A 27,777-nucleotide genomic window follows, 5' to 3' on the forward strand; every position below is an offset into this window, starting at 1 on the left:
AATATTTATCCCTCAACCAATATCAATAAAACAAATTATCTGGTCATTATCACATTGCACAAATTGGCTGCTGCGTTTCCTACTTTACAACAGTGAATGCAGTTCAAAAATACTTCATTGACTGAAGCGCTTTGGGACATCCTGAGGTCGTGAAAGGCTAGTTATTTCCCTTCTTTCCTAATCTTATCAAGGGGTACAGACTGTATCACAGGACTTTACGGTGAAGTGTGAGTAGTTTAGAACAGTTGCCTGTATAATAATTAAAGTATTTATGTTGTCTTGTGTCTAAACACTCTGCTTGTCAGAGTGAAGTACAGTGATGTGTCAGTGTGTATATGAAAAGGTAGCAATGACGCCAGACAGCAATGAGGTGAATGATCAGTTCATCTGTTTGTTTCTTATGGTGCTGGTTGGGGAAGGAATATTGGCCAGAACGCTGGGAAGAACTCCCTGCTCTTCTTCGGATAGTGCCAAGGGACCTTTAATACCCTCCTGAAATCCTGCAACAGGCGGATGGGGTCGGGGTGGACTGGCTCCCTCTGAAAGGGCACAGGTGTCTTTGGGAATTCTTACAGAATAGGGAGGATGCCGATCCTACAGTGCCATGAAACCATTCACTTATGGCTAGTTTTCACCTGGACAGGGCCTCCTTTTAACATCTCCTCCCAATCCCAGAATCACAGCCTTCAAATCACAGCAGGACCTCTGTTATTTGGGTTTAATCTGTCACATGGGATGGTTAATCCAACTCTTGAGATGTCTGACCGACAGAGACTCTTCCTGTGAACATCAATGATCTGTGTCCTGGATTCACCACCAATATCCTCACTGAAGGACCAATGACCCTGACATCAGCACTGCGAGTCTGTCCAGTGAGAAGACTATTGTAGAATAATAGCTTTAAAATTCTGTGTCTTTTACATAAGACATCAGGGAAAACACATTCTGCTGAACCATTTTCACTTGTGAACTTGTGACCTTCATGAAAATCAACATTGCAAGTCACCCGTTGTGAAAATAATAACACAGCAGTTGTGTTGTTTGTAGTGTTACTAAAGTGCAGGTACCAGTTTTAAAGCAATACCTGCTCGATGCAATTCCTGCTCAGTTTGATTCCTGCTCAATTTGATCCCTGCTCGGCGAGGTGCCTGCTCGGCGAGGTGCCTGCTCAGTTTGATCCCTGCTTGGTGAGGTACCTGCTTGGTGAGGTTCCTGCTTGGTGAGGTTCCTGCTTGGTGCGATACTTGCTTACCCACTCAGTGTGATACCTGCGTGGTGTGACACTGGCTTCATCATACTTTTCAACGAGTGTGACATTGCAATACTGTGGATCGGGGGTTGGGGGGGAGTGATCTTGTACTTTTTTCCTGTCTGGGCGTTTAATGAACAAACCCAAATTATTTTGCACAGTTTGATACAAAACCATTTCTGCACCAGCAAAAATTGTGCCATTTTAAATGACCTTTTATTGCTGGAGAGGCAGAGATATTTTAGAAAAAAGTACAGGTCTCAAAATGACACTACTTTAATCCGTTCATGGGAAATTTTAGCTGTTTAAAATGAATAGCAAAGAGATAAATTTCAGATGAGTGTCTTATAGTCCATACACTAGCATAGAGAAGATGAGGAGAGATTTTTTTTACGCAGCGAGTTGTTAGGATCTGGAATTCACTGCCTGAAAGGGTGGTGGAAGCAGATTCAGTAGTAACTGTCAAAAGGGAATTGTGTGTGTATATAATTGAAAAGTAAAACAATTTCGGACTATGGGGAAGAGCAGGGTTCTGGGACGAAATCTCTTTCACAGAGCCACCACAGGCACGGGATTCTATCATTTCAGAGCCGTGGACCTATGAGAAGGCTCTGTGATATAAGTTTGTTGCACTATAGAATTAAATTGGTGGCAAATGTTAGTCTGTTTACAATGTACTGCACGCAGTTCTATGCCCCCCCTAATGATTTTGCTAGGTGGAGTTTTATGTACAGGTAGATGAGAGGCTGTGAGAGTCAATTATGCATGTGTCTGCACCACCACAATGTTAAGTGTTAAATGTTTAAGTGTCAGCCGTGGCTCAGTCGGGAGCAGTCTTGCCAGAAGGTTGTGGGTTTAAGTCCCACTCCAGTGCTAGTACTGAGGGAGTGCTGCACAGTCAGAGAGGCCGGCGTCTTTCAGATGAGAAACCGAGGCTCCGTCTGCCCTCTCAGGTGGATGTAAAAGATCCCATGGCACTATTTTGAAGAACAGCAGGATGGTTCTCCCAATGTTCTGGCCAATATTTATCCCTCAACCAACATCACTGAAACAGATTATCTGCACATTATCACATTGCTGTTTGTGGGAGTTTGCTGTGCGCAAATTGTCTGCCGCGTTTCCTACATTACAACAGTGACTACACTTCAAAAGTTCTTCATTGGCTGTAAAGGGTATTGGGACATCCTGAGGCTGTGAAAGATGCTATAGAAATCCAAGTTCTTTCTCTCTCTCTTTCTTTTCCTTCCTGCATGGGATGCAATGATTCAAATCAAACGGAAGCAGCCGAGATATTCAAGTCCCTATCGAGGAGGGACATCAGTCCAACACACACTGGCTGTTTCCCTGTAACTCTGCTGTCCAGGACTGGGACATTTCACTCTGTTTCAATCTTCTGATTTTGTCTTGTACCTTCTCTGGCAGATGGTTGGCCGTTTGATACTCTGTTTGTGGTTCGCTTCCCTGACTGCGACGGTGAGGATGGCACTTGAAGAGAAATGTAAGTGGTAACTGTTGTGGGTTTTTTGGTTGCTTTTAGTTAACGTGAAATAAAGTTGAACTTGTACCAAGAGCGATTTCTAACCCCAGCCCTGGACCAATGGCAGGTATATCAACCACTATGAGGTGACTTTCGATAAATAATGGGTGCTAAAATCAGCAGACTTTTACCAATACGCTTTACCAATACATGCTCGCAAAATCTGTCCAGAGTAAGGTTCCCAACCCTCCCGTTTTGGGTGGGAGTCTACCGGAAAGGGAGATTGCTCACCCGAGTGCTGCGACCCGGGAGAAACGATCCTTGTATGCATGGTCCGTGCATGGGCAGTACCATGGCTGTCGTGGTTTGCAACCAAACCGCGCTGTCTGAGCCTGGCTGGTCTCCCAACTACTCAGAACTCACTGCTGCATTGCCGGTTGTGAGGATGATGGGGGGTATCGGGGCCAAAGGAAATCGTCTGGAAACTCTGACTCCTGAGTGAGAAACTGGGAGAGGGAGAAACACAAAGGGGGAGAGAGAAACACAAACTGGGGGAGAGAGAGAAAAAAAAACACAAACTGGGAGAGGGGGGAGAGAAACACAAACTGGGAGAGGGGGAGAGAAACACAAACTGGGAGAGGGGAGGAGAGAAACACAAACTGAGAGAGGGGGGGGGAGAGAAACACAAACTGGGAGGGGGAGAGAGAGAAACACAAACTGGGAGGGGGAGAGAGAGAAACACAAACGGAGAGAGAGAGAGAGAAACACAAACTGGGAGGGGGGGAGAGAGAGAGAGAGAAACACAAACTGGGAGGGGGAGAGAGAGAGAGAGCAACACAAACTGGGAGGGGGAGAGAGAGAGAGAGAAACACAAACTGGGAGGGGGGGAGAGAGAAACACAAACTGGGAGGGGGAGAGAGAGAAACACAAACTGGGAGGGGGAGAGAGAGAAACACAAACTGGGAGGGGGGGAGAGAGAAACACAAACTGGGAGGGAGAGAGAGAGAGAGAGAAACACAAACTGGGAGGGGGGGAGAGAGAGAGAGAAACACAAACTGGGGGAGAGAGAGAGAAACACAAACTGGGAGGGGGAGAGAGAAACACAAACTGGGAGAGGGGGAGAGAGAAACACAAACTGGGAGAGGGGGAGAGAGAAACACAAACTGGGAGAGAGAAACACAAACTGGGAGAGGGGGAGAGAGAGAAACACAAACTGGGGAGGGAGGGAGAGTTCATGTCAGCCGATGATGTGTCAGGTAGCTTTGGTGCTTCTCTCTGAGGACTGAGCTTCACCTTCCAATAGCTGGGCTTCAGCGATTGGGGGCTGGGATTCAGTGAATTGAATTTGGTTTGGTCTTGGTTTTATTTATTATTTTTATAACTTGCTATGTATTGTAAAAAAAGTCATAAAATTGTACAAAAACTTTAGTTTGATATTTATTCCGATGCTGTTTTGTTGAATCAGTGTTATTTACTTGATGTTTCTCATTGCGGTCGATACTGTAGAAACATCACTGATGTAGTTTTATTTAAACATTACATATCTTTAAATCTTTCTATACTTTTGTATTCTTTGATTTATAAATTATGTTAGTCATGTCACTATAAAACAAAGTCAAATATTTTATTCGGGGCTTGCTGATCATAGAACACTCAACTGAGGTAAGTTCAATAACATTTGCAAACTGTAGGCAAATGTCACGTGATCAATCATCACAAGTGGTGTCATGTGATTGAAGGCCATGTGGTCGAATGTCACATGATCAAATCTCCAGGAATATGTCAAACCAGAGTTGGCAACCCTGGTCCTGAGCAGCACCCACTTCCCCACATGGCTCTGTAGGGAAATGCTCCTCCCAGCGAGGTATTGAGCTATGCATTGGCTGTGAAGCACTTTGGGATATCCTGAGGTGATGAAAGATGCTATTATATAATAATACAACAGCAAAATACTGCGGATGCTGGATCTCTGAAATAAAAACAGAAAATGCTGGAAATACTCAGCAGGTCAGGCAGCATTTGTAGAGAGAGAAACAGAGTTAACATTTCAGGTTGATGATGAAGGGTCTTCGACCTGAAACGTTAACTCTGTTTCTCTCTCTACAGATGCTGCCTGACCTGAGTATTTCCAGCATTTTCTGCCTATATGAATACAAGTTTGTTCTTTCTCTCATTCTCTGAAGAAATGGACTTCATTGGAAGAGAAAATCAGGCAGGTGTAAAACTGGCCTGCCAATTGGCTATCGCCCGAGACAACTTTCACTCTTCATCCCCCCCCCCACCCCCCCCCCAAAAAAATTAACAAAACAGAATTTTTTTTATTGTATGAAAGCCTCAGCATGTCAGAGCTGGCAAGACACGGCTGACATGAATTCTACCCTTCACCTTTGGTTTAACTTGCAACTCCTTCAGGGATTTTTCACACCTTTTTAAAAAACGTGTACATATATTTTTTATTTTCACAGACACTATCGTAAACAAAGCCAATCAGTTGATACACCTAAGCTGCGACGCATCTCCTGATCAACTGCGGGCTGGGATCCACTGGCGGCTTGATGGTGTGCCACTCACCAAGAACGCCCGCGACAACATACTCGACTTGGAAGTGACCGATCGGCCGGACGCGGGCAAATATAGCTGTCACCTCAACAACACCGCGGAGTTACTAAAACACTACTACGTACTGATAGACGTGGGGAGACAGGCTGACAAAATACTCAAAGGTGAGAGAACCACAAGTGCAAGGTACCTTTTTAAAAAAAAAAAAAAAACTCTGCGAGCTGGCAGCACCCAGTTATACTACCGGTTGCGCACCGCGCTCTGGTCAGACTGAACAATTGCCGCATATCTCCAGGCGAGAGCTCCACACATCGGTGCCCCAAATAGCAGTTACGCATGTCAGCAAAGAGTTGACAGAGCAAAGAACACGTGAGCTGGGGGGCTGAGAAGGGTCTCGTCAGTTGAAGCCTGTGTCGATTGGGCTTATACTCACTGGAGTTTAGAAGATTGAGAGGGGATCTCATCGAAACCTATAAAATTCTGTCAGGCCTGGACAGACTAGATGCAGGAAGGATGTTTCTGATGGCCGAGGAGTCCAGAACCAGGGGTCATAGTCTAAGGATAAGGGGTAAGCCATTTAGGACTGAAATGAGGAGGAATTTCTTCACCCAGAGAGTGGTGAACCTGTGGAATTCTCTGCCACAGAGGGCGGTGGAGGCCAGTTCATTAAATATATTCAAGAAGGAGTTGGATATATTTCTTAAGGCTAAAGGGATCTAGGGATATGGGGAGAAGGCAGGAACAGGGTACTGAATTTGGATGATCAGCCATGATCTCATTGAATGGCGGAGCAGGCTCGAAGGGCCGAATGGCCTACTCCTGCTCCTATCTTCTCTGTTTCTATGTGAGATTGGGTGGGGCACGGGGAACTGTGGACTGAGATTTTCACTGATACTGCTCTGGTGCATAAATCTGCATGAAATATATCTCGAATTTCCTTCACATACATCGGAATTGCCAAATACTAAAAGACCAAGGTCCATCTAGTTGGCCCTTCTACCATCCTGGTGGTCGCATGATACAATGATACAGGAGTTGTTGACTAATCTTGGCAATCGATCACTATCAAAATGCTGTGATTTTTTTTTTCTCTTCCTACAAACAGAAGAAAATGGAAACTATATCACGTGCCAAGCGGAGAAATTCGGTGGGAACTTCACCTGCTCATGGAGTATGAAGGAGAATGCCACTTTCTCAGCAAGCTTCCACCGAGAGTAAGGAAACCCTCTTCAATCTGTTGATTCAAAACCGGCTGGTTTGCTTATTCAGCAAAACAGAGTATTTTCACATGAAGAAATAGCCTGTTTCTGGTTTTTTTAATGTTCGCGAGCATCAGCGATATCGGTGCGGGTGGGGGAACGGAACGCTTCCCCATTTTGATCGGCAGCTTCCCGGCAGAAAACATTCTTCGAGCCTTGGTTGGCGGGAGAGTGAAGCTCCGGCCCCAGTAATGCGTCTCCATCCCAGTCCTCAGTACAGCGCCCACCTGCTGCACCAGTGCGATGTGTCACCCACACTGGCCACCCTGTGACCTCTTTTTTGAGTGAGGCAGCCAAATGAAGGGGTACTGTGGGAAATGAATCGACACTGACTCCATACAGCCAGCAGACATGAGAGGGGGTTGGAGCTTCCTCCGTGGGCACAACTCGGATGTTCGACCCGAATGGCCACCCAATTCTGTGCCCATTTTGCCAATGCAAGTTATGCCTAAGCACCCCCCAAATCTCATTAGAATACGCCTGCTTAAAATGGGTGTCAATGGGCATAAATTAGCACGAGCAATCAGGGTCTAAACAAACGCTGAATCCACGCCAGTATATTTCTTTAAGTATGAAAATATAAGTTTCAACTCATTGAACCATCATTCATGCACATCAAGCACAGCATGTTTAAGAACCCGCAATTGCGGAATCTTTTTAATATTCAATGTGACTTATACTGATGCCATAAAAATGCAGTTAAAAAAACAGAAAATACGAGCAGGTGCCAGTGAGGATAGTTTTTTTTTAGTGCTCCAAAAATTTGCAATAAAACACCAGAAGAATGATTTCCTTTCCTGCCGCACCTAAAAATCTGGTCACAATGCTGAGACCCCACTTTGAACACACAGTTGGAGGACACTCACATTCGAGAGTCGAGACGGTGAGGCCAGTTTTGTGGGTGGAGGTTCGTTGGGGTGGAGGGTTTCATGGACAGACGTGAAAGATCGAGGAGACTCTGGTGTATTGTAGTTACGTGCATAGCTCACATCCGCCTCAAATTCCGCCATCTTTTAAGTCCGGCGATTGGTTTGCGACCAGATTACGGGTTTCTCTGGGCACAAATGTGGAGGAAACTCAAGGTCGGGAGGATTTTCATCTCATCCGTCTGGGCTGGATTTGAAACTAATTCCCAGAGATGAAAGGCTTCTGTCCAACTCATCGTGCCGTACAGTCCGCCACATGGACTGCATTTTAATGAGTGAAAACAGCATTGTTCATTGAGGCCCAACAAGTCCAATGTTGAATGCCAACAACTAGGTCAGTTGGTTTCTCCAAGAGCAATGGAGGTGATAGATTCTTGCCTTAGCTGTACCTTGATCATAATCCCTTGAAGTAGAAACATTGCAACTTGGCACCATGCAGATCACCAGGAGAACAAGACAAATCATGTTGAATCTTTTGATCTTGCATCGTGGCACTTGGTCCCCCGCAATCTTTCTTAAAACATTTTTTGTGTGTGAATTCTACACTTCTGAAGGTGAAGGATGTTAGTTCTGGAGGATGGTTTGTATTACTTTTCAGGCACCCAACGTCACGATTATGCACCGCCCAACTGGTTCCCTCGTCCTTTAGAGCAGGAAACCTGCCCTCCTTACCTGGTCTAGGCTATTAGTGACTCCAGTCCGACACCAATGTGGTCAACTCTTAACTGACACACTGAAGTGGCCTAGAAAGCCACTCAGTTGTATCAGAACTGCTATTCAACGGTTCAAGAAGAAGGCCCACCACCACCTTCTCAGGGTGACTAGAGATGGACAATAAATGTTGGTCTTGCCAGTGATGCCCACATTCCAAGCATTAATTACAAAAAAGGGCCATGGATCGATGCAGGGTAGAACCCCCTCCTTCTCTGCCCCAATAATATGGGCTGGATTTTCATTGAGGAGGCGGGACTACAACTTTTGGGGTAGTAGTCCCGCCTCCATCGAGTTCTAGCCAACCCACGTGATTTAGACTTGATTGACCTTGTTGAGCCCACCCAGCGGGCTCAACAGGCCAATTAAGGGCCACCCGGCAAAAGGTGACGTCACAGATTGAAATTTTATCTGTCAAGACCTTTTGATAGATGAAATATCAGCGTTTCACAGCTGTTTGAAGCTGTCAAACACTGACAATCTGTACTCTAGGTTAATTCCTCCCTCTCAGGATGATTTAGAGATCTCCCTGGAACAGAAAGCAGAGGCTGCAGATTTTGACAGCTGGCGGCCATTCTGCTTTCTGTGCCGGTGAGATGAGGGACTCCCGAGACCTGAAGGAAGGCTGTAAAGGTAAGTAAAGGTTAGTAGAACTTCTTTAAACACTTTACACAGACCAAACACACTTACCTCTGCACTCATGCACCCATCACTCACCTGAACACCGGACATCTCGACCCCTCCAAGCCCTTCAGCCCGCCTCGCTAACTTGGCATGGTTTGGAGCCATTGGGAATCCCACATTTCACCAATAAAAATAGGGATTAGGCTAAAAACTGCCTGTTAACTACCTGTTAACAGGCAGTTAATTGGCACCAATCCCCTTCCCGCCTCGGGGAGGCGGGTCCCAGTACGGGTCGGGTACCCGCCTCCTTTGAAACTGGCATGGAGGCGGGATGGGGTCGGGACCTCTGATTTTGGGATTTTAAACCCCCACACGCCTCCACTCCTGACTCCACGGCCCAATGAAAATCCAGCCCTATGTCTCAGCCCCAACCTTAGTAGAGTGCCCTCTATTGCACCCGTGTGGCATTTTCCATTTGCCACACCATCCGTCCTTTGCGTGAGATAGGCAATTTCTGCTCTTTATTTTCTGGCCTGTGTATCATGACGGGATTTATTATTCATTTATTTTTCCTATTGTGTTAGAGGTTGGAAGGGAGTCTCCAATGACTGTGTCTTGACACTATGCAAGCGTTCAGAGTGCAACGTCCAAGCAGCCTGTACAGACCAGACCTTTTCTCCGTATGCTGAAGAGTTAAGGCAAATCACATTCACTGTGGAGGCAGCTACAAGCAAACGATACGAAAAGCACACAAAACATTTCTACATCAGAGATATTTGTAAGTATACAGATGAGCCAAAGATTTGTCTAGTGAAAAATGACTAATTTAGGCTTGACGCGGTATAATTAAAACCAACATTACGGTCATTGCTGGATCCTTTTATTGGGCTTAGCTCTGATAAGCAATGCCTCCTTCAACTTTTACGTGGAAACCTTGTGCTAAAACATAATGACATAATTTTTGGCTCCCTTGATGGCAGGGTGAGTCGAGACACCACTCCGTCTAATGCTGGCCCATACAGACCAGAGGATCCCCAGAATTAAACATTCTCCTCCGTGTTCAAATCCCTCCATGGCCTCACCCCTCTCTATCTCTGTAACCTCTTCCAGCCCTTCAACACTACAAGACCTCTGCGTTCCCCCAACTCTGGCCTGTTGTGGATCCCTCACTTCCTTCACTCCACCATTGGCAACGGAGAGAAAAAAACCTACTCCAAGTTTCCACTCGCGACTGATATCCAGGGTGCCCTATTTGGAAAGTGCAGATGGCGGTGGGATCAGAGATGCCCTCCATGGCCAACGAGCCTGCATAGTCTAGTCTCGCACATTGAGAATATCCAATTGGATGAGGTATCCACGGAACCGTACACTGAAGTGTCAACATCTTCTGGACAGGAGGGGCTGGGAAAGTGGCAAAAAATGCAAAGACAGCAATTTATTTGTAATGGAATGAGATGAAACCCTAATTCAATGGTTTTATTTTACTTTGGGGGCAGGTCACCAAGAAAACTGTGCGCAGTCACTCGGGTCGAGGGAGGGGAGGTACCCATGCAACATTCTCATGGCATCTCCTGTTTTCTTTTCAGTAAAACCCGCTGCTCCAGTGATCCTAAAGGCCCAACACAACGAGACGGAGCATACGTTCAACTTCATGGTCGAATGGCAGTACCCGATTTCCTGGAACCGCCCTCACTCCTACTTCCCGCTACTCTTCAAGGTCGACGTCGAACTGACCTCCAGAAAGGGCAAACGTAGGAGACAGATCAGGAACGTGGACATGTCGGCTGAGGTACATTTTGGGATGTACATCATTAGTTGAAAGTTGTTTAGCAGAGGAATTGGGAGGTGCAATGGATAAGCATGTTGTTCTTTCACCTAAAAACAAAAAGACTAGCATTTCTATAGCGCCCTTCATGACCACCGGATGTCCCAAAGCGCGTCACAGCAAATTAAGTACTTTTGTAGTTACTGTTTTAATGTAGGAGATGCGACAGCCAATTTGTGCACAGCAAGGTTCCACAAACAGCAATGAGAGAATTACCAGATAATCTATTTTAGTGAAATAACAACAGAATGCTGGAAACACTCAGCAGGTCAGGCAACATCCGTGGAGAGAAATTAGAGTTGACGTTTCGAGTCAAACCCTTCAAAACTGGAAAGAAAAGAAACTAGATCGAAGGCAGGGCTGCGATCGGACAAAAGAATAAAAGAAACAAAAGAAGTAAAAGAGATTAGAAGCTAGACGAGATGGTAATAGGCTGGGATTAGGTGTAAAGTGTACTGGCAGGGCAAGAGATAGCTGCCAGGTGTGAGAGAGAAACAAAAGGGAAGGGGGGGGGGAAAGAGTGGAGAAATTACAAGAAAAAATGAAATGGGGGCCGAAGTTATGATCTGAAATTGTTGAACTCGATATTGAGTCCGGAAGGCTGCAGAGTGCCTAATCGGAAGATGAGGTGCTGTTCCTCGAGTTTACGTTGAGCTTCCGTGGAACAATACAAGAGGCCAAGGACGGTGAGGTCCGAGTGGGAATGGAACGGTGAATTAAAATGACAGGCGACCGGAAGCTCGGGGTCAGCCTTACGGACTGAACGGAGGTGTTAGTGATGTTGATTGAAGGATAAATATTGGCCAGGACACTGGGGGGAACTCCCCTGCTCTTCTTTGAAATAGTACCATGGGATCTTTTACATCCACCTGAGAGAGCAGATGGCGCCTCGGTTTAATGCCTCATCTGAAAGATGGCACCTCTGGCAGTGCAGCATTCCCTCAGCACTGGACTGGAGTGTCAGCCTGGATTATGTGCTCAAGTCTCTGGAGTAAGGCTTGAGATGGATGAATATTGCTCAGTTACTTTTCAGAACAAGGGAGTGCTTGCTCTGCTCTATCCCTCCACAGTTTAATGTTTGGGTAGAATCTATCAAGGCGGATTGTGGATGGTTTGTGGAGGGAGAGGGTTCAATAGGCCTCGTGGCCTTTCTCATTCCGTGCTTTTCTAAGTTCAGAGTTACAGATCTACACACGCACTCCTGTGCTATTATTAGAGGAGGGAAAACATCATTCAAACCAAGATGTAAAAGAATAGCGGGCAATTCCCCCGATGGCCTGGGCCAATATTTATTCCTGAACCATCACTGAAAGAACAGATTATCTGGTGATTATCGCATTGCTATTTGTGGGAGCTTGCTGTGCGCTTAGTGGCTGTTGCATTCCCTACATTACAACAGTGACTACACTTGAGGGCATGATATAATTGCAAGTTCTTTCTTTGCTTTCTATGAAACACCAGTGACTTTTGCAAACCCTTTTATATGGTGGTGTAATACTGATTAGGATCAGTAGGTGGCGATAGACATACACCGGTGACAGTACCAAAGAGCCACAGCTGAACGGACTGACCAGACTCTGCACTGACTCACAGACATATGAAACTTCTCAATTTGTCTGCAGCAGGCTTGCCCCTTGTCCAAAACAAGAGAGGGGCAGGGCTGAGGGCGGAATCGTGTCTCGAGTTCACAGCTTTCTTTTGCTGCTGTTAAGAACCTCAATAACTGGAGTCTAATTTTATCGGTGAGACGTTTACAGGGTAATATTAGGAAGTGAGGGTGTTTAAAATGTTAAAAGAATCGGATGGGGTGGAAACAGAGAAACTATTTCCTCTGGTGGGAGAATCAAGAACAAGGGGACATAAACTTAAAATTAGAGCTCGGCCATTTAGGAATGAAGTCAGGAAGCACTTCTTCACACAAAGGGTAGTGGAAATCTTCAACTCCAAAAAGCTGTTGAGTCTCGGGGTTTAAAGAAAATGTACCCAAGGAGTTGTTATGATCTGGAACACGCTGCCTGAAAGGGTGGTGGAAGCAGATTCAATAGTAATTCTCAAAAGGAAATTGGATAAATACTTGAAAAGGAAAAATTTGCAGGACTGTGGAGGAAGCGAGTGGGACTATTTTGACGGCTGTTTCAAAGAGCCGGCACAGGCACGATGGGCCGAATGGCCTCCTTCTGTCCTGATTCTGTGATTCTGTGACGTTCTTACCCTTGCAGCTGATGTGCTATATCTGGCCTGGGAGTACTTCACACTGACACTGAGACTGGAGAATGTTCCATTCCCAGCACTAACACCTTGATGAGCACAAAATTAACAAAGAAAGTTTAAACAAATAAGCCTTTATTGTTGCCATTTGATAAGACAGACAGATATAAGCCTGAAAAAAAGGGAAGGTAAAAACAGTCTTAAACAAATCAACCTTTCAGGTTAAGGTGTAGGCTCGACTCCGATCAGGCCTTCATTGTGTCGGTCATGACTTGACTCTAAAATAATGCGGTGTGATTCGACGATCCTGTAAAATGATCTTCAACCAATGGGGTGCTTTTTTTGTCGCAGTCACTGATTCCATGCAGCAATGCCTCTGCGATCCGCCAGCCGAAACGCCATCAGACGGTCAGCTGCTACACCGAGAGTCCCAGCACCAAGTTTTCAGTTAAAAGGAAGCCGTTTCACAAGGTGGGCAGGATATGTGGCCAAGTGAAGGAGCTGTACTTCAACTCCACCTGGAGCCAGCCCAGCTGCATTGATCAGTAAAGGTAAGTGAGGGGCAGTGGGGACATCTTCAAAGACCGTCTTTGCAAGCTTTACAGTTGTCGGCCTCCTGCTTGTACGTCCAGTTCTGCCCATTCCCCCATGGCCCAACAACTATCTGACACCCCCCCACAATCTAATGCTAGGGTGGAGAGAAAAGCTATTTCCTCTAGTGGGGGAAGTCCAGAACAAAGGGGGTATAACCTTAAAAATAGAGCTCGGCTGTTCAAGAAGCACTTCTTCACACAAAGGGTCGTGGAAATCTTAAATTCTCACCGCCACCCCCCCCCCCCGCCCCCCCACAAAAAAAAAGCTGTTGAGGCTGGTGGTCAGTTGAACAGTTCAAAACTGGGATTGATAGATTTTTGTTAGGTAAAGGTATTAAGGGTTACGGATCCAAGGTGGGTAGATGGAGTTAAGATACAGATCAGCCATGATCTAATTGAATGGCGGAACCTACTTGAGGGGTTGAATGGCCTACTCTTGTATCTATGTTTTGAATGTGCTAGGCTTCATCAGAAACTGCCTTATATTTTTTCTGAGATCGAGGCAGAGTAGAGGAGGCTTCACTCCGAACCTTACAGTTCTATACCTGATCTGGGATTGCTCGATGGTGATGCTCGTTGCCTGAAAATAGTGTTCAATTCCCCAGCTCTAACATCCCTTACCTTGATGAGCACACACTTCTCATGCGTACACACACACACACACACACACACACACACACACACACACACAATTGCGAATAACCTCTTTGTTTTCTTCTTCTGTGAACAGATCAATTAATCAGGAAGAAATTGAGGCCATGGAAGTCTGGGTGCGTTCCTGTCTGATGTGCTACATACCACAGTGAGACCGAACACTACCCTTAAGCACCGTCTTCAAATAAGCTAGAGATCTGTCGGAAGCTGCCTTGTTGAAATGATTATAGCAGGGTCAATATTCTTTATTTAATTATTTTATTATTTACTTCCTAATTTATTCAGACATAATTTGTTTTGTAATAACATGTATATTTAATAATTTAAAATATTTTTTCTGTTAAACTGTAATGATCGAAGTAGAGTTCCTACAGTTAGTACCACCGTATCTGGGCTGGCGGGAGGGAAGGAGGGAGGGAGGGAATGAAAGATGGAGGGAGGGAGAGAACAAAAGATGGAGGGAGGGAGGGAGGAAATGAAAGATGGAGGGAGGGAGGGAGGGAAATCAGCCGGGGTTCCTGCCCCTGATCACTATCCACTGCCCCTCGCTGGAAAGTCTGCATCTGGTTGTCGGGTGAAGGGCGGTTCGGACTTTGCCATGGTGCCACCCATGGTTGAACGGCCTGCCAACACTCGCTGTCCTTATTGCACTTGTAAAACTGCCCCCAGCAAAAGTCAGGGGAGAAAAGCACACAATATTCTCTTTCCCGATTTTTTGTTTGAACTGGTGCACAATTGAACTCGATGTCACGTTGCTTCGAATCAGATTCCAAATTCCCATCCTAATGTTGCAGCCAGCATACCAGTTAGAGGTTAGTCCTTGTTAAAATGATAATTAAGGAAAAGTATTAATTAACAGAAGTGCCAGAAACATTATGATTGAGATGTAAAGAGTGAGGCAGATCTCAATCCCATCTTAACCCATGCAGTAAGAAATGCTGTGGCTCTTCACCTCGAAACATTAAATAAAAGAGGTTCACTAACCCTTTTTCTAGTAGATTCAAATCAGGAACACGGAGTAATTATTTAATTATCTAACTATGAGTTTTTTATTGAGATCATTCTCCAGCGGTGATTTAATCATTGAGCAGCCTGCGTTTTTTGAATGTCCTGTAAAGTGGGTGCTGTTGTATAATGGGATGTTAGTTATGCAACTGGACTAGTAATCCAATGGCCTGGACTGATAATCCAGTAAGAACGTGAGTTCAAATCCCACCATGGCAATTTGAGAATTTGAATTTGGTTTTAAAAATAAATCTAGAAATAATAAAATGCTGGTATTGGTAAAAGTAACCATGTCATAGCAACCCGACAGGTTCACTAATGTCCGTTAGGAAGGAAACCTGCCATCCTTACCCAAACTGACCTATATGTGACTTCAGTCCCACTCCAATGTGGTTGATTCTTAACTGCCCTCTGAAATGACCTAGCAAGCCACACCATTCTATCAAACCACAAGCATCGGTTCAAGTAGAAGACGCAGCACCACCTTCTCAGGGCAACTAGGGATGGGCAATAAATGCTGGCCCACACCGAGAATTCATTTTATAAAATGAACGCACAGATTGCTGTTGTATAATGCCAATGCCTGATGTCATTTTCTGTTTAGTAAATAATAAACTTGCACAAACAGGTGCCATGATGTTTTTGCACATGATGGACCCAACATGCGATGCATACTGCGCAGATGTCCACCATACTCTGAAGATAAACTTAGCTTTGTTTGAGCAAGGGGTTAGTCACCACTTAAACCCCCTCAAAAACCTCCAGTTTCCCTGCCTCGTAATGTACAATTAGAGTAACCGGGCGCAGGATGCCGTGTCCAGTAAGGGTCTCGAATTGCATGGGAAATGAGTGGGCTGTTGCGTCGCGTCAAAGCATCTGCCTGATACTGCGTGCTCTTGAAGGGATAAATTCACACGGGTCTGCTGCCAGTATAGAGCCTTGCTAAGCAATGACGTGTTGGCGATGGAGCTGCGGTCTTGGTAATCTGACCCATGCTTGCCCCTGGCGAGGCTCTATGCGAGAATCACACCTTTCCATAGTTACCCCCGTAATTGGCATCCAGGGTTGGGCCTCCATTTTGATGCAGAATGCTGCACATGTAAAATGGTGGCATTTCAACTTTTTTTTTTGTCACAAAGGGTATTTGTGTGGAATTCCAGTTTATGAAGTGTTCTTAAATGTTTGAGTTTATCAATGTGTTGCCATGGTAACAAGTGACGCTTTGACAATGAAGGAGAAAAAAAGAAAAGCGTGCAAAACAATTTGAAGTGTTCAGTAAGTACCGATCGCGGCCACGTTGCAAATGTCCCGGCTTTCTGTGATATTTATTTATTTCTGAAAAACCATTGGACTGTCAGTACCTGGGATCTGTTGCATTGTTTTTTTTAAACAAAAATGTCTGTGTATTGGAAGAATTCAGTTCTAATTTATTCTATTTAATTTAATTTACTCACCAATAAAAGCATTGCAAAAATGATTTGTGGTTCGTGCTCTGGTTTCTAACAGAAAACTCAAGCCCCTGTTAAAGGATGCACCTTTAAACAACAACAACAAATTGCATTTATATAGCATCTTTAATGTAGTAAAATATCCCAAGGTGCTTAAGCTGTTCACATTAGTCATAGAGGTTACTGGAACATATCTTATTCCCTCTGGACAGGCCCAGCTACAGTTAACTTTTGATTGTTCCTCTCTGGGGCGATCAGCCCATGTTGAACCCTCCTCCTCCATCTCCATCCAGTTAAATTAAGTAATGGCTTGACCGGCTTACTGTGTTGATAGAGATCTGAGCCTCAATCATGACATGCAATATTAGCGCACAAATATTCAGTCTGTGCATGGAATTCCCTTTCCAACACTTTATTGATGTTTTAACCATTTAAGAAAGAAAGACTTACATTTATAAAGCACCTTTCATGACTTCAGGATGCAGGAAATGCAGCAGCCAATTTGCGCACAGCAAGACCCCATAAACAGCAATAAGATAATGACCAAATTATCTGGGATTTTTTTAATTGATCTTGGTTGAGGGATAAATATTGGTCAGGACACCGGGGAGAACTCTCCTGCTCGTCTTCAAAATAGCTCCATTAGTAAAGGTTTCAGCCAATGTCATCTGGGTTTCTGATCAGTTTATAATATGTTAAATACTTCATAGACATTTTGACCCACTAACCTATCATTGAATGTAATTGTGAGGTGTTTGTGGTAAAGCATGCAGACTAGTGCGTAAGGATAGGACTGGGCCGTTCTGCAAAACTGTGACCTCCAAACTCATTTCACATGTGGCTCAGAAGGGTGGAATTTTGTTATGTTAATTAAACTTCAAATGTTGTGTAAAAGAACGAATGAAGTACTTTTTGATGTACAGGTACAACACCGGTAATCCGGCACCCGACGGTCCGGCACCTTCAGTGGTCCAGCACGAATTGAAATCGGTGCCGGGCTCTTTTGCCGGCACTCGTGATCCTCGGGGGCCCAACTGGGCCCCAGATTGCGCTGAACAAGGCCCCTCCCCTTTCCGGCGGGCGGCCGTGAATGCTTCCGGGGCGCTACTTTTAGCGCCCTGGTAGCGCCCTGGCGAGGCTGGCACCCCAAACGGGGCTATAGACAATTTCTAGGCCATTGGGTTTAATTATGCTCTGACTGCATAGCGAAGTGTCTATTCCACTTGTAAGCACTTCCAGTACTGCAACCAGCTCGGCCTCCAGAAAGTCCTCGTTGTACTTCCCCTCGAATTTTGGTTTCAGTACAAGGAACCCTTCAGTGGTTCGTAATTTTCAATGGTCCGGCACCGGCCTGGTCCCGAGGGTGCCGGATTACCGGGGTTGTACCTGTATAATCACTAATGTAACATTGGAAATGTAGCAGCCAAATTTGCAAGATTCCACAAACAACGACATGATAATGACCAGATAATCTGTTTTAGTGATGTTTCAGGGATAAATATTGGCCAAGGACGCCGGGGATAACCCCCCTGCTCTTTATCGAAATAGTGCCATGGGATCTTTAACGCCCACCTGAGAGGGCAGAGGGGGCCTTGGTTTGATGTCTCATCCAACAGTGCGGTGCTCCCTCAGCACTGCACTGCACTGGGTGTGTCAGCCTAGATTATGTGCTCAAGTCTCTGGAGCGGGACTATGAACCTGCAAACATCTGACTCGGAGGGGAGAATGCTACCACTGAGCGACGGCTGACAAGTACAATGTTTTACAAAAAAAACACAAAGGTTTAGGAAACATGTATGCAAAGGTGAATCATACCAAACCAGTGGTGTTGTGAAGGAATAAGCCATATCACCTATTCAGAAAAATACACTATCTTATGAAAGAATTCTGGCCTTATCAAAACAGGACAAACTGGGTTTGGAAATCTAGAAACCGAACTATGAAATGGCCGTGAAAGAATTCTGGCTATTGCAATAAGGTAGTTGTTGACCCTGAATAAATAACCTTATTGAAACAGAAGGTTAAGGACTCCGACAGGCTGAACTTTTTGGAATGAAACAATGGTTCACCCTGGATAAGGTATTCTAATTTACACTTTGTAAAGAAGCACAAAGTAAGGAACTTCTGCCCTCATAAAGATGACATCAAGTAAGGAACACCTGCTGTCACAACATTTTTTATATTGTAAACTTATAACACCTCAAGATGAGACATGAGTCTGGCTGAGTTGGCAGTAAGAATTGCAGAGGTCAGCAGAAAAATGGCTAGAGATAATTAGCTTGCATCAGCAGAAAACCTTAAAGGAAATACCACTGGAAAAGAGTATAAATATTGAACTCTCAAATGGGATAGTAGACTCGCTTTAATCAGGCAAAGCGATTCTCGGCTTCAGAGGCAGCTCTGTAGTCTACCACTCTTTGTACCTCGGGAATCAAAGGTATTTGATTTTGGTGGATATCCTGTAGACTTTAAGAACTGTAAAACTGTAGCAAAGTTAAGATTTGAAAGTAAGGTTCTCTGATAATAAGATTGTAAGCTTTCTCTTTTTGGAACTGTTAATGTTGCGATTAACCCACCAACTGTAAATAACAAGTCGGTTCTTTAATAAATTTATATATTTTTAGAATAGTCTCACTTAAGACTTCTGTATCAAAAACTCACGAACTCAATCTCTGTACACTCTTTGGTGAGGAGTTGCAGAATTCTGGGGGAGTTTTCCGGAGCCTCATAATATCCAGAACGTTACAGTCTAGCTAAACTTATTAAAGGTGCTATCTGGAGGATGGTAACATCTTCAGGTTGTTCCTTTCCTGTAGGGAGAGATAATCTAGACCTTTAGACCTAATTAAGCATCTTTAGGATTTGGCTACCTCAAAGTTTAGTTGAAGATGAACTTCTGAGAAATATGCCTGATCCAGGGTAGCCCTAAAGGGGCTAGGACTAGTAATTATCCCTTCAGTATGTCCAACAGGGCCAATTCTGACCCAATTCCCCATCATCTGTGAGTCTGAGCCGATTTGCTTCTCCCTCTGTGTCTGGGCCTTCATTTATGGTCTATCCTACCAGGCTGTAGGATGTTGATCATGTTGGGAGTCAGTGTCACTCTCCCTCTTTCCTTTTCTTGCCCTTCAGCAAGAGAAGGGAAGGCTACCAGAAGCATCTGTGCCAGCCTCGCAAACGAGCAAAAGCTACCCAGCAGCTTCAAAATAAAAAGCTGATGCCTCACAAAACAATCCTGCGTGGAAGTCCGTGACGTGTGAAAACAAGTAACTGCACTGAAGGTGCAGTGGGACGCAGACTTGTAACTTAAACTTTGGGCATAACCAACACTTCTTCACTCATTAGAGGGAAAGAAAACGCAAGTAGCTAAAAGCCATTCAGCTCCTCGAGCCTGTTCCTCCATTCAATTAGATCATGAATAATCTGTACCTCAACTCTGTTAAGTCTGTGTGTTCCAGTTGTAATTACTAACACAGACTACAAGATTAAAGTTCAACAGGTCTTTACTGGTTGGAGGTCAGGACTATACCAAATACAATATTACTACACAGTGCTTATATACTGGTGGTCACCACTGGTATTACGTATACAGCAGCCAGAGAAAGTAGTACATCTCTTAAGGTGGAACAGGCTTAAGTTCTCTTAAGGTGGAACAGGTTACATACACCACAATCCTCCCTTTTTAGCTTAACAGTCATATCCCCATTTAACATAACATAACATATATAACTTCAGGTATAAACAGTTCAAAGGTTCAGTCTCTCAGGAGGCCTTCTGATTCGATTTGGATAACGCCTTTCAGTGGTCTCTGATTCCTGTTGCTGAGGTGACTCCTCTAGCTGGTCTCCCATGCATTGGGTGTTATCATCATCAGGTACATTCCCTGCCGAGGTAGATGCTTCAGGTTCATTAACGTCTTCCACAGTTGTCTCTGTCGCAACCATGGGTTCGACCCTTGCTCTCGATTCTACCAGTTGATCCGCATGACGCCTTATCACATTGTTACCAATATCTACTGTGTACATCAGAGGTCCTTGTCTGGCCTGAATTGTTCCGGACTGCCATTTTTCGTTTCCATAGCCCCTTGCCAACACTGGTTGTCCTACGTCGAAACTTCGAGTGGTCTTGTTGTTAATATGCTGGAACTGTTTGTTTTCCACTTCCCTCCGCACATTTGGTTTTAACAAGTCCAACCTGGACCGCAACCTCCTGTTATAAAACATCATGGCAGGACTTTGGTTAGTCACTGCATGAGCGGCGTTTCGATATGCCATTAGGAAATTGTCCACCTTGTGCTGTAGCGGAATCTGATCATCGTTCATGGCCTTTATTGCCTTTTTGAATGTTTGGACAAATCTCTCGGCCAACCCGTTTGTCGCCGGATGATATGGGGCAGAGGTATAATGTTTCACCCCATTCTTCTTTAAGAATTTTTGGAATTCTTCCGACACGAACTGTGGTCCATTGTCCAAACAGATCTGTTCTGGCAATCCGTTCCTTGCCAATATTGTTCTTAATACCGCAATTGTCTTTTCTGAAGTAGTGGTATTCATCTTGATCACTTCTGGCCATTTGGAATGTGCGTCCACCGCAATTAGGAACATGGAGCCCATGAATGGACCAGCAAAGTCAATATGTACGCATTGCCATGGGGCTGAAGGCCATTCCCATGGGTATAGTGGTGCGATCGGAGGTGCATTTTGCACTTTTTGGCACCCAGCGCAGCTTTTCGTCAACTCCTCTATCTGTTGGTCAATATCCGGCCACCATACATAAGCCCTAGCAAGACTTTTCATCTTAACTCCCCCCAGATGACCTTCATGCAGTTCTTTTAGAACTCTTTCCCTTAACTTGGGAGGAATAATCACTCTTGTCCCGTACATCAAAGTACCATGGCAGACGGACAGCTGGTCTCGCCTTGCCGAGAATGCCGGTAACAGAGGATCACCACGTGTTGGCCATCCTTTCACTGTCACCTCGTAGACTCTGGACAGTGTCGGGTCGTTCCTGGTTTCTCTTTCAATACTTGCATTGGTGACTGGTAAACACTCGATGATGGTCGAATGAAATAACTCAACAGGGTCAACGTTCGTCGTTTCTTCTTCTTCAGGTAGTGGCAGGCGCGACAGCCCATCAGCATTGCCCTGCTGCTTCGTACCTTTGAATTCTATTTGATATTGATGTGCCCCTAGGAAAAGGGACCATCTCTGGAGACGCTGTGCTGTCATCACTGAAACACCCTTCTTAGGGTTAAAAATGGATACCAACGGCTGATGGTCTGTCAGAAGTGTGAATTTTTGGCCCTGCAGGTAATGATTAAACTTCTTCATTCCCCATACAAGGCTGAGAGCCTCCCGATCGATCTGCGCATAGTTGCACTCAGCGGAGGTCAATGATCTGGATGCAAACGCGACTGGCCTTTCCGTGCCATTTGGCAACTTGTGTGAGAGTACTGCCCCAATACCATATGGAGAAGCATCACAAGCCAACCGAATAGGCAGTGTCGGGTTGAAGTGAGCCAACACTTCCTCTGAGGTGATCAATTCTTTGCTTTTGCGAAATGCCTTCTTACAGTTTTCGCTCCATTCCCATGGTACCCCCTTCTGTAAAAGAGCGTTTAGCGGGTGCAGTACTGTGGATGGATTTGGTAGAAATTTATGGTAATAGTTAATCAATCCTAGAAACGACCTCAACTGAGAGACATTATCCGGAGCGGGAGCCTTTACAACTGCCTCTATCTTGTCAGGAGACTTATGAAGCCCCTCCCGGTCAATGACATGACCACAGTACGAGATCCGCTTCTGGAAGAACTCACATTTCTGCCGATTAACTCTAAGTCCATACTCTTTCAGTCTGTTGAGCACCAGTTCCAAGTTTGCGAGGTGTTCTTCATCACCATCACCTGTAATCAGAATATCGTCCAGGTAACATTGTGTGCCTGGAATTCCTTGTAATACCTGCTCCATGGCCCTCTGCCAAATTGCTGGAGCCGATGCCACTCCAAAAACCAGCCTATTGTACCGGTACAAACCTCGATGCGTGTTGATCGTGAGGTATTGGCGTGACTCTTCTTCAACCTCCATCTGCAAGTACGCCTGCGCCAGGTCTATCTTGGTGAAGTGTTTCCCGCCAGACAATGAAGCAAAAATATCCTCAATCCGCGGAAGCGGATACTGCACCGTGTGAAGCATCGGATTAACGGTGATTTTGAAATCTCCACAGATGCGAACCTTCCCTGGTTCTCCTGGCTTGTTGCTCGAAGGACGTTTCATAATGGGAACAATGGGCGTAGCCCACTCACTCCAATCTACCTTAGACAGTACACCTGAACGTTCTAGCGCTTCCAGTTCCGCTTCTACAGTAGGTCGTATTGCATAGGGTACCGGTCTGGCTTTAAAAAATTTTGGGTGTGCATGTTCATCAATCTTGATGTTTGCCGTAATTCCTTTCAGTGTTCCCATCATCCAATATTTTGGACAATCGTTTAGGTTTGACATCTGTTTCCCCGGAATCTACCGTTAGTGCTTTTAAGGAGTGCCAGTCCATATTCATTTTCCTAATCCACTCCCATCCCAGTAGTGGTGGACCTCCTTCAGGTAGCACATATAAGTCCATTACTTGGCTTTCTTCGCCCTTGTGGACCAATTTTACCTCTATCTTTCCGATGGGGTACACTCTTTGCCCCGTGTATGTTTTCAATATAATCTCCGTATCCCGTAGGGGAATATGTTGGAATAACCTTTTGTAATCTTTCTTATTCATGACCGTCAATGCCGATCCAGTGTCCAATTCCATCTTTACTTGGACTCCTGCTATCTGAAGGGTGACCCAAATTGTCTGGAGATCTGCATCCTTACCAACGTTGTGTACTCTTAAGCTACCCAGTTCATTACTGCTAGCGTCTGAATCTGACTTCTGTTCGGTCGAACTGTTCTTTGTCACCTTGTGTACCTTTATGTATTTTCCTTGCGGTGACTTTTTGTTGCTGGTCTTCTTTCCTGACCGGCATACTTTAGCTATGTGGCCAAGCCTGCCACACGTTCTGCATTCTTGGTTTTTAAACCAACACTGGTTCTGATCGTGCGTTGTCTTTCCACAACGATAACATTTTACAGTACTCAAACCCAATTTATTTGTACTGAGTTCCGGTGACCGTAGCTGCATTACTGCCGTGCCTCTCGCTGCGGCTTCGTGTGCTGCTGCCATAGTGACCGCTTTCTCGAGCGTCAGCTCATTCTCCTCGAGCAGTCGCTTTTGTGTATCTTTTAATAAACCACACACAAATTTATCTCGTAGCACCTCTGTCAGTCTCGTTCCAAACTGACAGTACTTTGCTAGCTTATGCAATTCCATTAAATATTCAGCATTGCTTTCATCCTTCAGCTGCCTTCTGATGTAAAATTTAAATCGTTCCGCTAGCATCAGCGGCGTGGGGTTTAGATGATTTTTCAGGACAGTAACAATCTCCTCGAACGTCTTACCCGCCGGTTCATCTGGTGATAAAAGGTGTTTCAATTGCCCGTATGTCTTCGCACCCATTAAGTTTAATAATGTTAGTGCTTTCTCTTCATCTGGGATTTTATTTGCTTTACAATAATTTTGTATGCGTTCTACATACATGGCCCAATCTTCGATGTCGCTATCAAAGGTATTAATGTTCCCATGTTTAGGCATCGTTGCAATTTAATTTATTTTAATTTTTATCCAAGATGGCGGCTTCCCGCTCTTGTCTTCGTCCTCCGCCTACAAAATGGCGGTTTTCCCGCGCTTGGCGGTCTTCACCCGTCCCCCGACGCTGTCTCCGCTTCACCGCGGCTCTCGCGCCTTCAGTTGCCCCAGACGCTGCGCCTTTTTTAGCCCGAATGCGGCCCGGCCCTTATCACCAGCCGCGATCGATGTCCCCGCGCTGCGCCTTTCGGCCCGAACGCGGCCCGGCCCTTATCTCCGGTCGCGATCAATCTCACCGCCCTTATTCCTCCATCTTCCCTCCCCGTCTGTACAGTCAATGCAGCCGACTTTCTGGTCGCGTCGCTGCCCGGCTTACCCACCACCGAGGTAGAAAGAAGATAGCTGACAGCCGCTGATGGAGGCTTCGAGTTCAAGATGTCTTCTGCACTCTGGTTTCTCGATGTCTGCCGCGCGACGTGTCTTCCAGCAGGGTGATGAGGGTGGAAGCCTCTCTTCGACGTCCGTTCTGTGGACGAAGCCGCCGTGGATATAAACTGCCGCAGGGTAAGAATCGGACTCGTCGCCACTGTTAAGTCTGTGTGTTCTAGTTGTCATTACTAACACAGACTACAAGATTAAAGTTCAACAGGTCTTTACTGGTTGGAGGTCAGGACTATACTAAATACAATTTTACTACACAGTGCTTATATACCGGTGGTCACCACCGGTTTTACGTATATAGCAGCCAGAGAAAGTAGTACATCTCTTAAGGTGGAACAGGCTTAAGTTCTCTTAAGGTGGAACAGGTTACATACACCACAAACTCCATTTGGGAACTGTGGCCTAGATTCCCCTCCCTACCCCAACAACAACAACAACTTGCATTTATATAGCACCTTTAAGGGAGTAAAGCGTCCCAAGGCGCTTCACAGGAGCGTAATGAGGAATTAATTGTGTTGCCAGTTTAAAAATAATTAATTAAACAGCACACCTGAGTGCAAATGTTTATGGGTGTATTTTGTAGAGATAGCTCTGATTTCTGCAATGTTTATAAAGTTTCTTGGAGATATAATTTTAGCTTTGCACAGCTCTGAAGCTGCTATAGGGGATACACAGATCTGTGAAGAGAAAAGACAATTCAATGACTTAAAAGAGCTGGGTCTGTTTACTCCAGAGCAGCATAGACTTGGAGCCAACCTGATAGAGGTCTATAAAATAATGGAAGGGCTTAATCGCACGCCAATCCATAGATTATTCCAGTTTGACAGATTGGGGAGGACATGGGGACATGCATTGAAACTATGCAAGAGTAGGATTAGACTGGATATTAGGCAGTTCTTCTTTTCCCAGAGAGTAGTAATCCTCTGCGACAGATTGCCGGCTGGTACAGTGGGTGCTGACTCTCTGTATGCCTTCAAGAGGGAGCTGAACTGATTCTTGACTGGGGCACAGATCGCATCATATTAAAGGTAAGTGGATAAACAGATCATTTATGGCCCATGTGATCTCCTGCACTGCTTTTGATTGACTGAAGGGGTTGGAGAAGAATTTTCCAGAGTATTTTTTCCCTTATTGGCCCTGGGTTATTCTCTGGGTTTATCGCCTCTCCCAGGGAATTACATGGCTGCGGGATGGTGGGGGGAGAGGTGGGTAGGGAGGGGGAGGGGGAGGCTGGGAGGGAGAACGGAAGGCTGGAATTGTCATGCGGGCAGATTTGGAGGCGGGTCAGGTGGGAAATTTGAAATAACTTGGAGCGGGTCGGGAACCGGCCGTCAACCCGCCCCCACATGCCTTTCCCTCGGGTGCGTTTGCCAGCGCGACAGCGACCCAAACAGCAGAGGCAACCGAGCTAATTTAGATGATTATTAGGTACTTGTCAGACCCTTAAACATCTTTTTAACACTACCTTTCAAATTTCCCTGGATGACCATGGGAATCACGCAGCTCGGGAACCACGTTTGTGAACCTGAGGAGGATGTTCAGTGGCCATTGATCCAGCTCATTAGTGCACAGCATGAATAACACAATAAAAGCTCTCACCTGACACCTCATCACTTTCCTAAGGCAGATGCTGTTGCTGACTGCATTGTCAGCACAGATTTAGCTTTCTAGAGGATGCAAGTCTTCAGCAAAGTCAGGATGCACTGTCACCTCATTCGTAGAACCTATCATACCATTGACAGATTGCTTCTGTCATCTCTACTTGACCTGTCATGTATTCCATAAACATGGGCCATTTATACACTCTCACCTTGGTCCTCAGAATCGGACCATGATGAGCCCCAGCACCAGCAGCACCAGACACACCAGCAACACCAATAACAACACCAACCTTCTCCTCAACCACCTGATGCTGTGCAGGGCTGCACCGTGCCGAAGGCGATACCTCCAATTATATCTCCAACACAAGGTATCCAGGCAGAGGATGAGCTTCCTCAACATGACTGAGCAGCAGTACCAAAGGAGGCTCAGGCTATTGCGTCAGGTCATTGCAGACATTTGTAGATTGCTGGAGCAAGACTTGCAGCCCAGAGGAATGGGTGGACATGCCTTACCAATCACTGTCAAAGTCACCAGCGCCCTCAACTTCTTCGCCCCACCAGTAGCACCCTGGGCTGCTGCGCCACCGGCAATGACATCTTGGCCGAGCGACGCGACCCCTTAGCACCTCACGGTCAGCCCCTTAGCACCCTGCGGCAGAAATTCAGCTGAGCCTGCGAGGCTGCCGCAGGTGATGTCAGCGACAGCCTCGCAGGTCACAAACCGGACCGCACTCCGCTGGTGGGGCGGTATTTAAAGGGGAGGTGCGGCTGCGGCCCGTGCCACCATTTCGTTCTTTTGGCCGACCTTCAGATCGGCCCTTTGTGGCAGCCCTTGGCGTGGTCCGTGGCAGCCACAGCACCACGCCGCCCTGGTGGGCTAGTGTGGGCCATCGGAGACCTTGCAGAGCTCACAGTGTCCCTCCCCTTTAACTGAAGGGGAGGGGCAGTGAAACACGTCAGCACTACGCAGAACGGCCGCATATCGCTCTGCCGTTACCGCGTTTTGCACCCCACCCCCGACACCGCCCTGAGAGGAAGTGGAGGGCCTGACATAGCGCTCTACTTCCTCTCTGGGGCGGTAAGCTGAATTTAGCGGCCGGGCAGTACTTCCGCGCCAGGCGCTAAATGTCCAGAGCTAATTCAGTTCCTGCCAACAAACGGGGCATAACCGAATTTTGTGCCCTATAATCAGGCCAGAGGGGCACCCAGGATGGTGAGGGGGGAAAGAGGAACCAGCACTCAAGAATATCATTATATTGACACAGAAATTCGGGTCGGGGGCTTCCCGCGGGTGTAAGCCCCCGACCTGCACTTACCTTGCGCGCCGGCCGTTGAGCTGTGGGCCCCTGTGGAATTCCGATCCTGGGCCTGCTCCAGCTGCCGGCGCGCAGTGCTTGCATATCCCAGGGGCGCAGTTAGTTTGATACGTCCCCTGGGATCACGTGGGCCATGGGGAGCCAATCGGAGCAGGGAATGCTCCATTCATAAGATTGACAGGAAGAGCTGTCAAAACTTATAAATACTACGGG

At 45.9% G+C, this 27,777-nt stretch overlaps 1 protein-coding gene across 1 annotated transcript; it reads left to right on the forward strand.

Moving 5' to 3' along the window:
* Nucleotides 1-2,671: 2,671 nt before the first annotated feature.
* Nucleotides 2,672-14,478, forward strand: LOC147113788 (interleukin-12 subunit beta-like). The gene is made up of 7 exons (XM_085994042.1): nucleotides 2,672-2,747; nucleotides 5,192-5,449; nucleotides 6,391-6,499; nucleotides 9,390-9,583; nucleotides 10,392-10,594; nucleotides 13,190-13,389; nucleotides 14,162-14,478. Exons 1-6 carry the CDS (start codon nucleotides 2,672-2,674, stop codon nucleotides 13,385-13,387), a joined length of 1,038 nt encoding a protein of 345 aa, XP_085850168.1. The 3' UTR covers nucleotides 13,388-13,389; nucleotides 14,162-14,478.
* The last annotated feature ends 13,299 nt before the right edge of the window (nucleotides 14,479-27,777 follow it).

The sequence above is a fragment of the Somniosus microcephalus genome, chromosome 8 (assembly GCF_052327205.1).
Source record: "Somniosus microcephalus isolate GS21.2 chromosome 8, FLI_Smic_1.0, whole genome shotgun sequence".
Classification (NCBI taxonomy): Eukaryota; Metazoa; Chordata; class Chondrichthyes; order Squaliformes; family Somniosidae; genus Somniosus; species Somniosus microcephalus.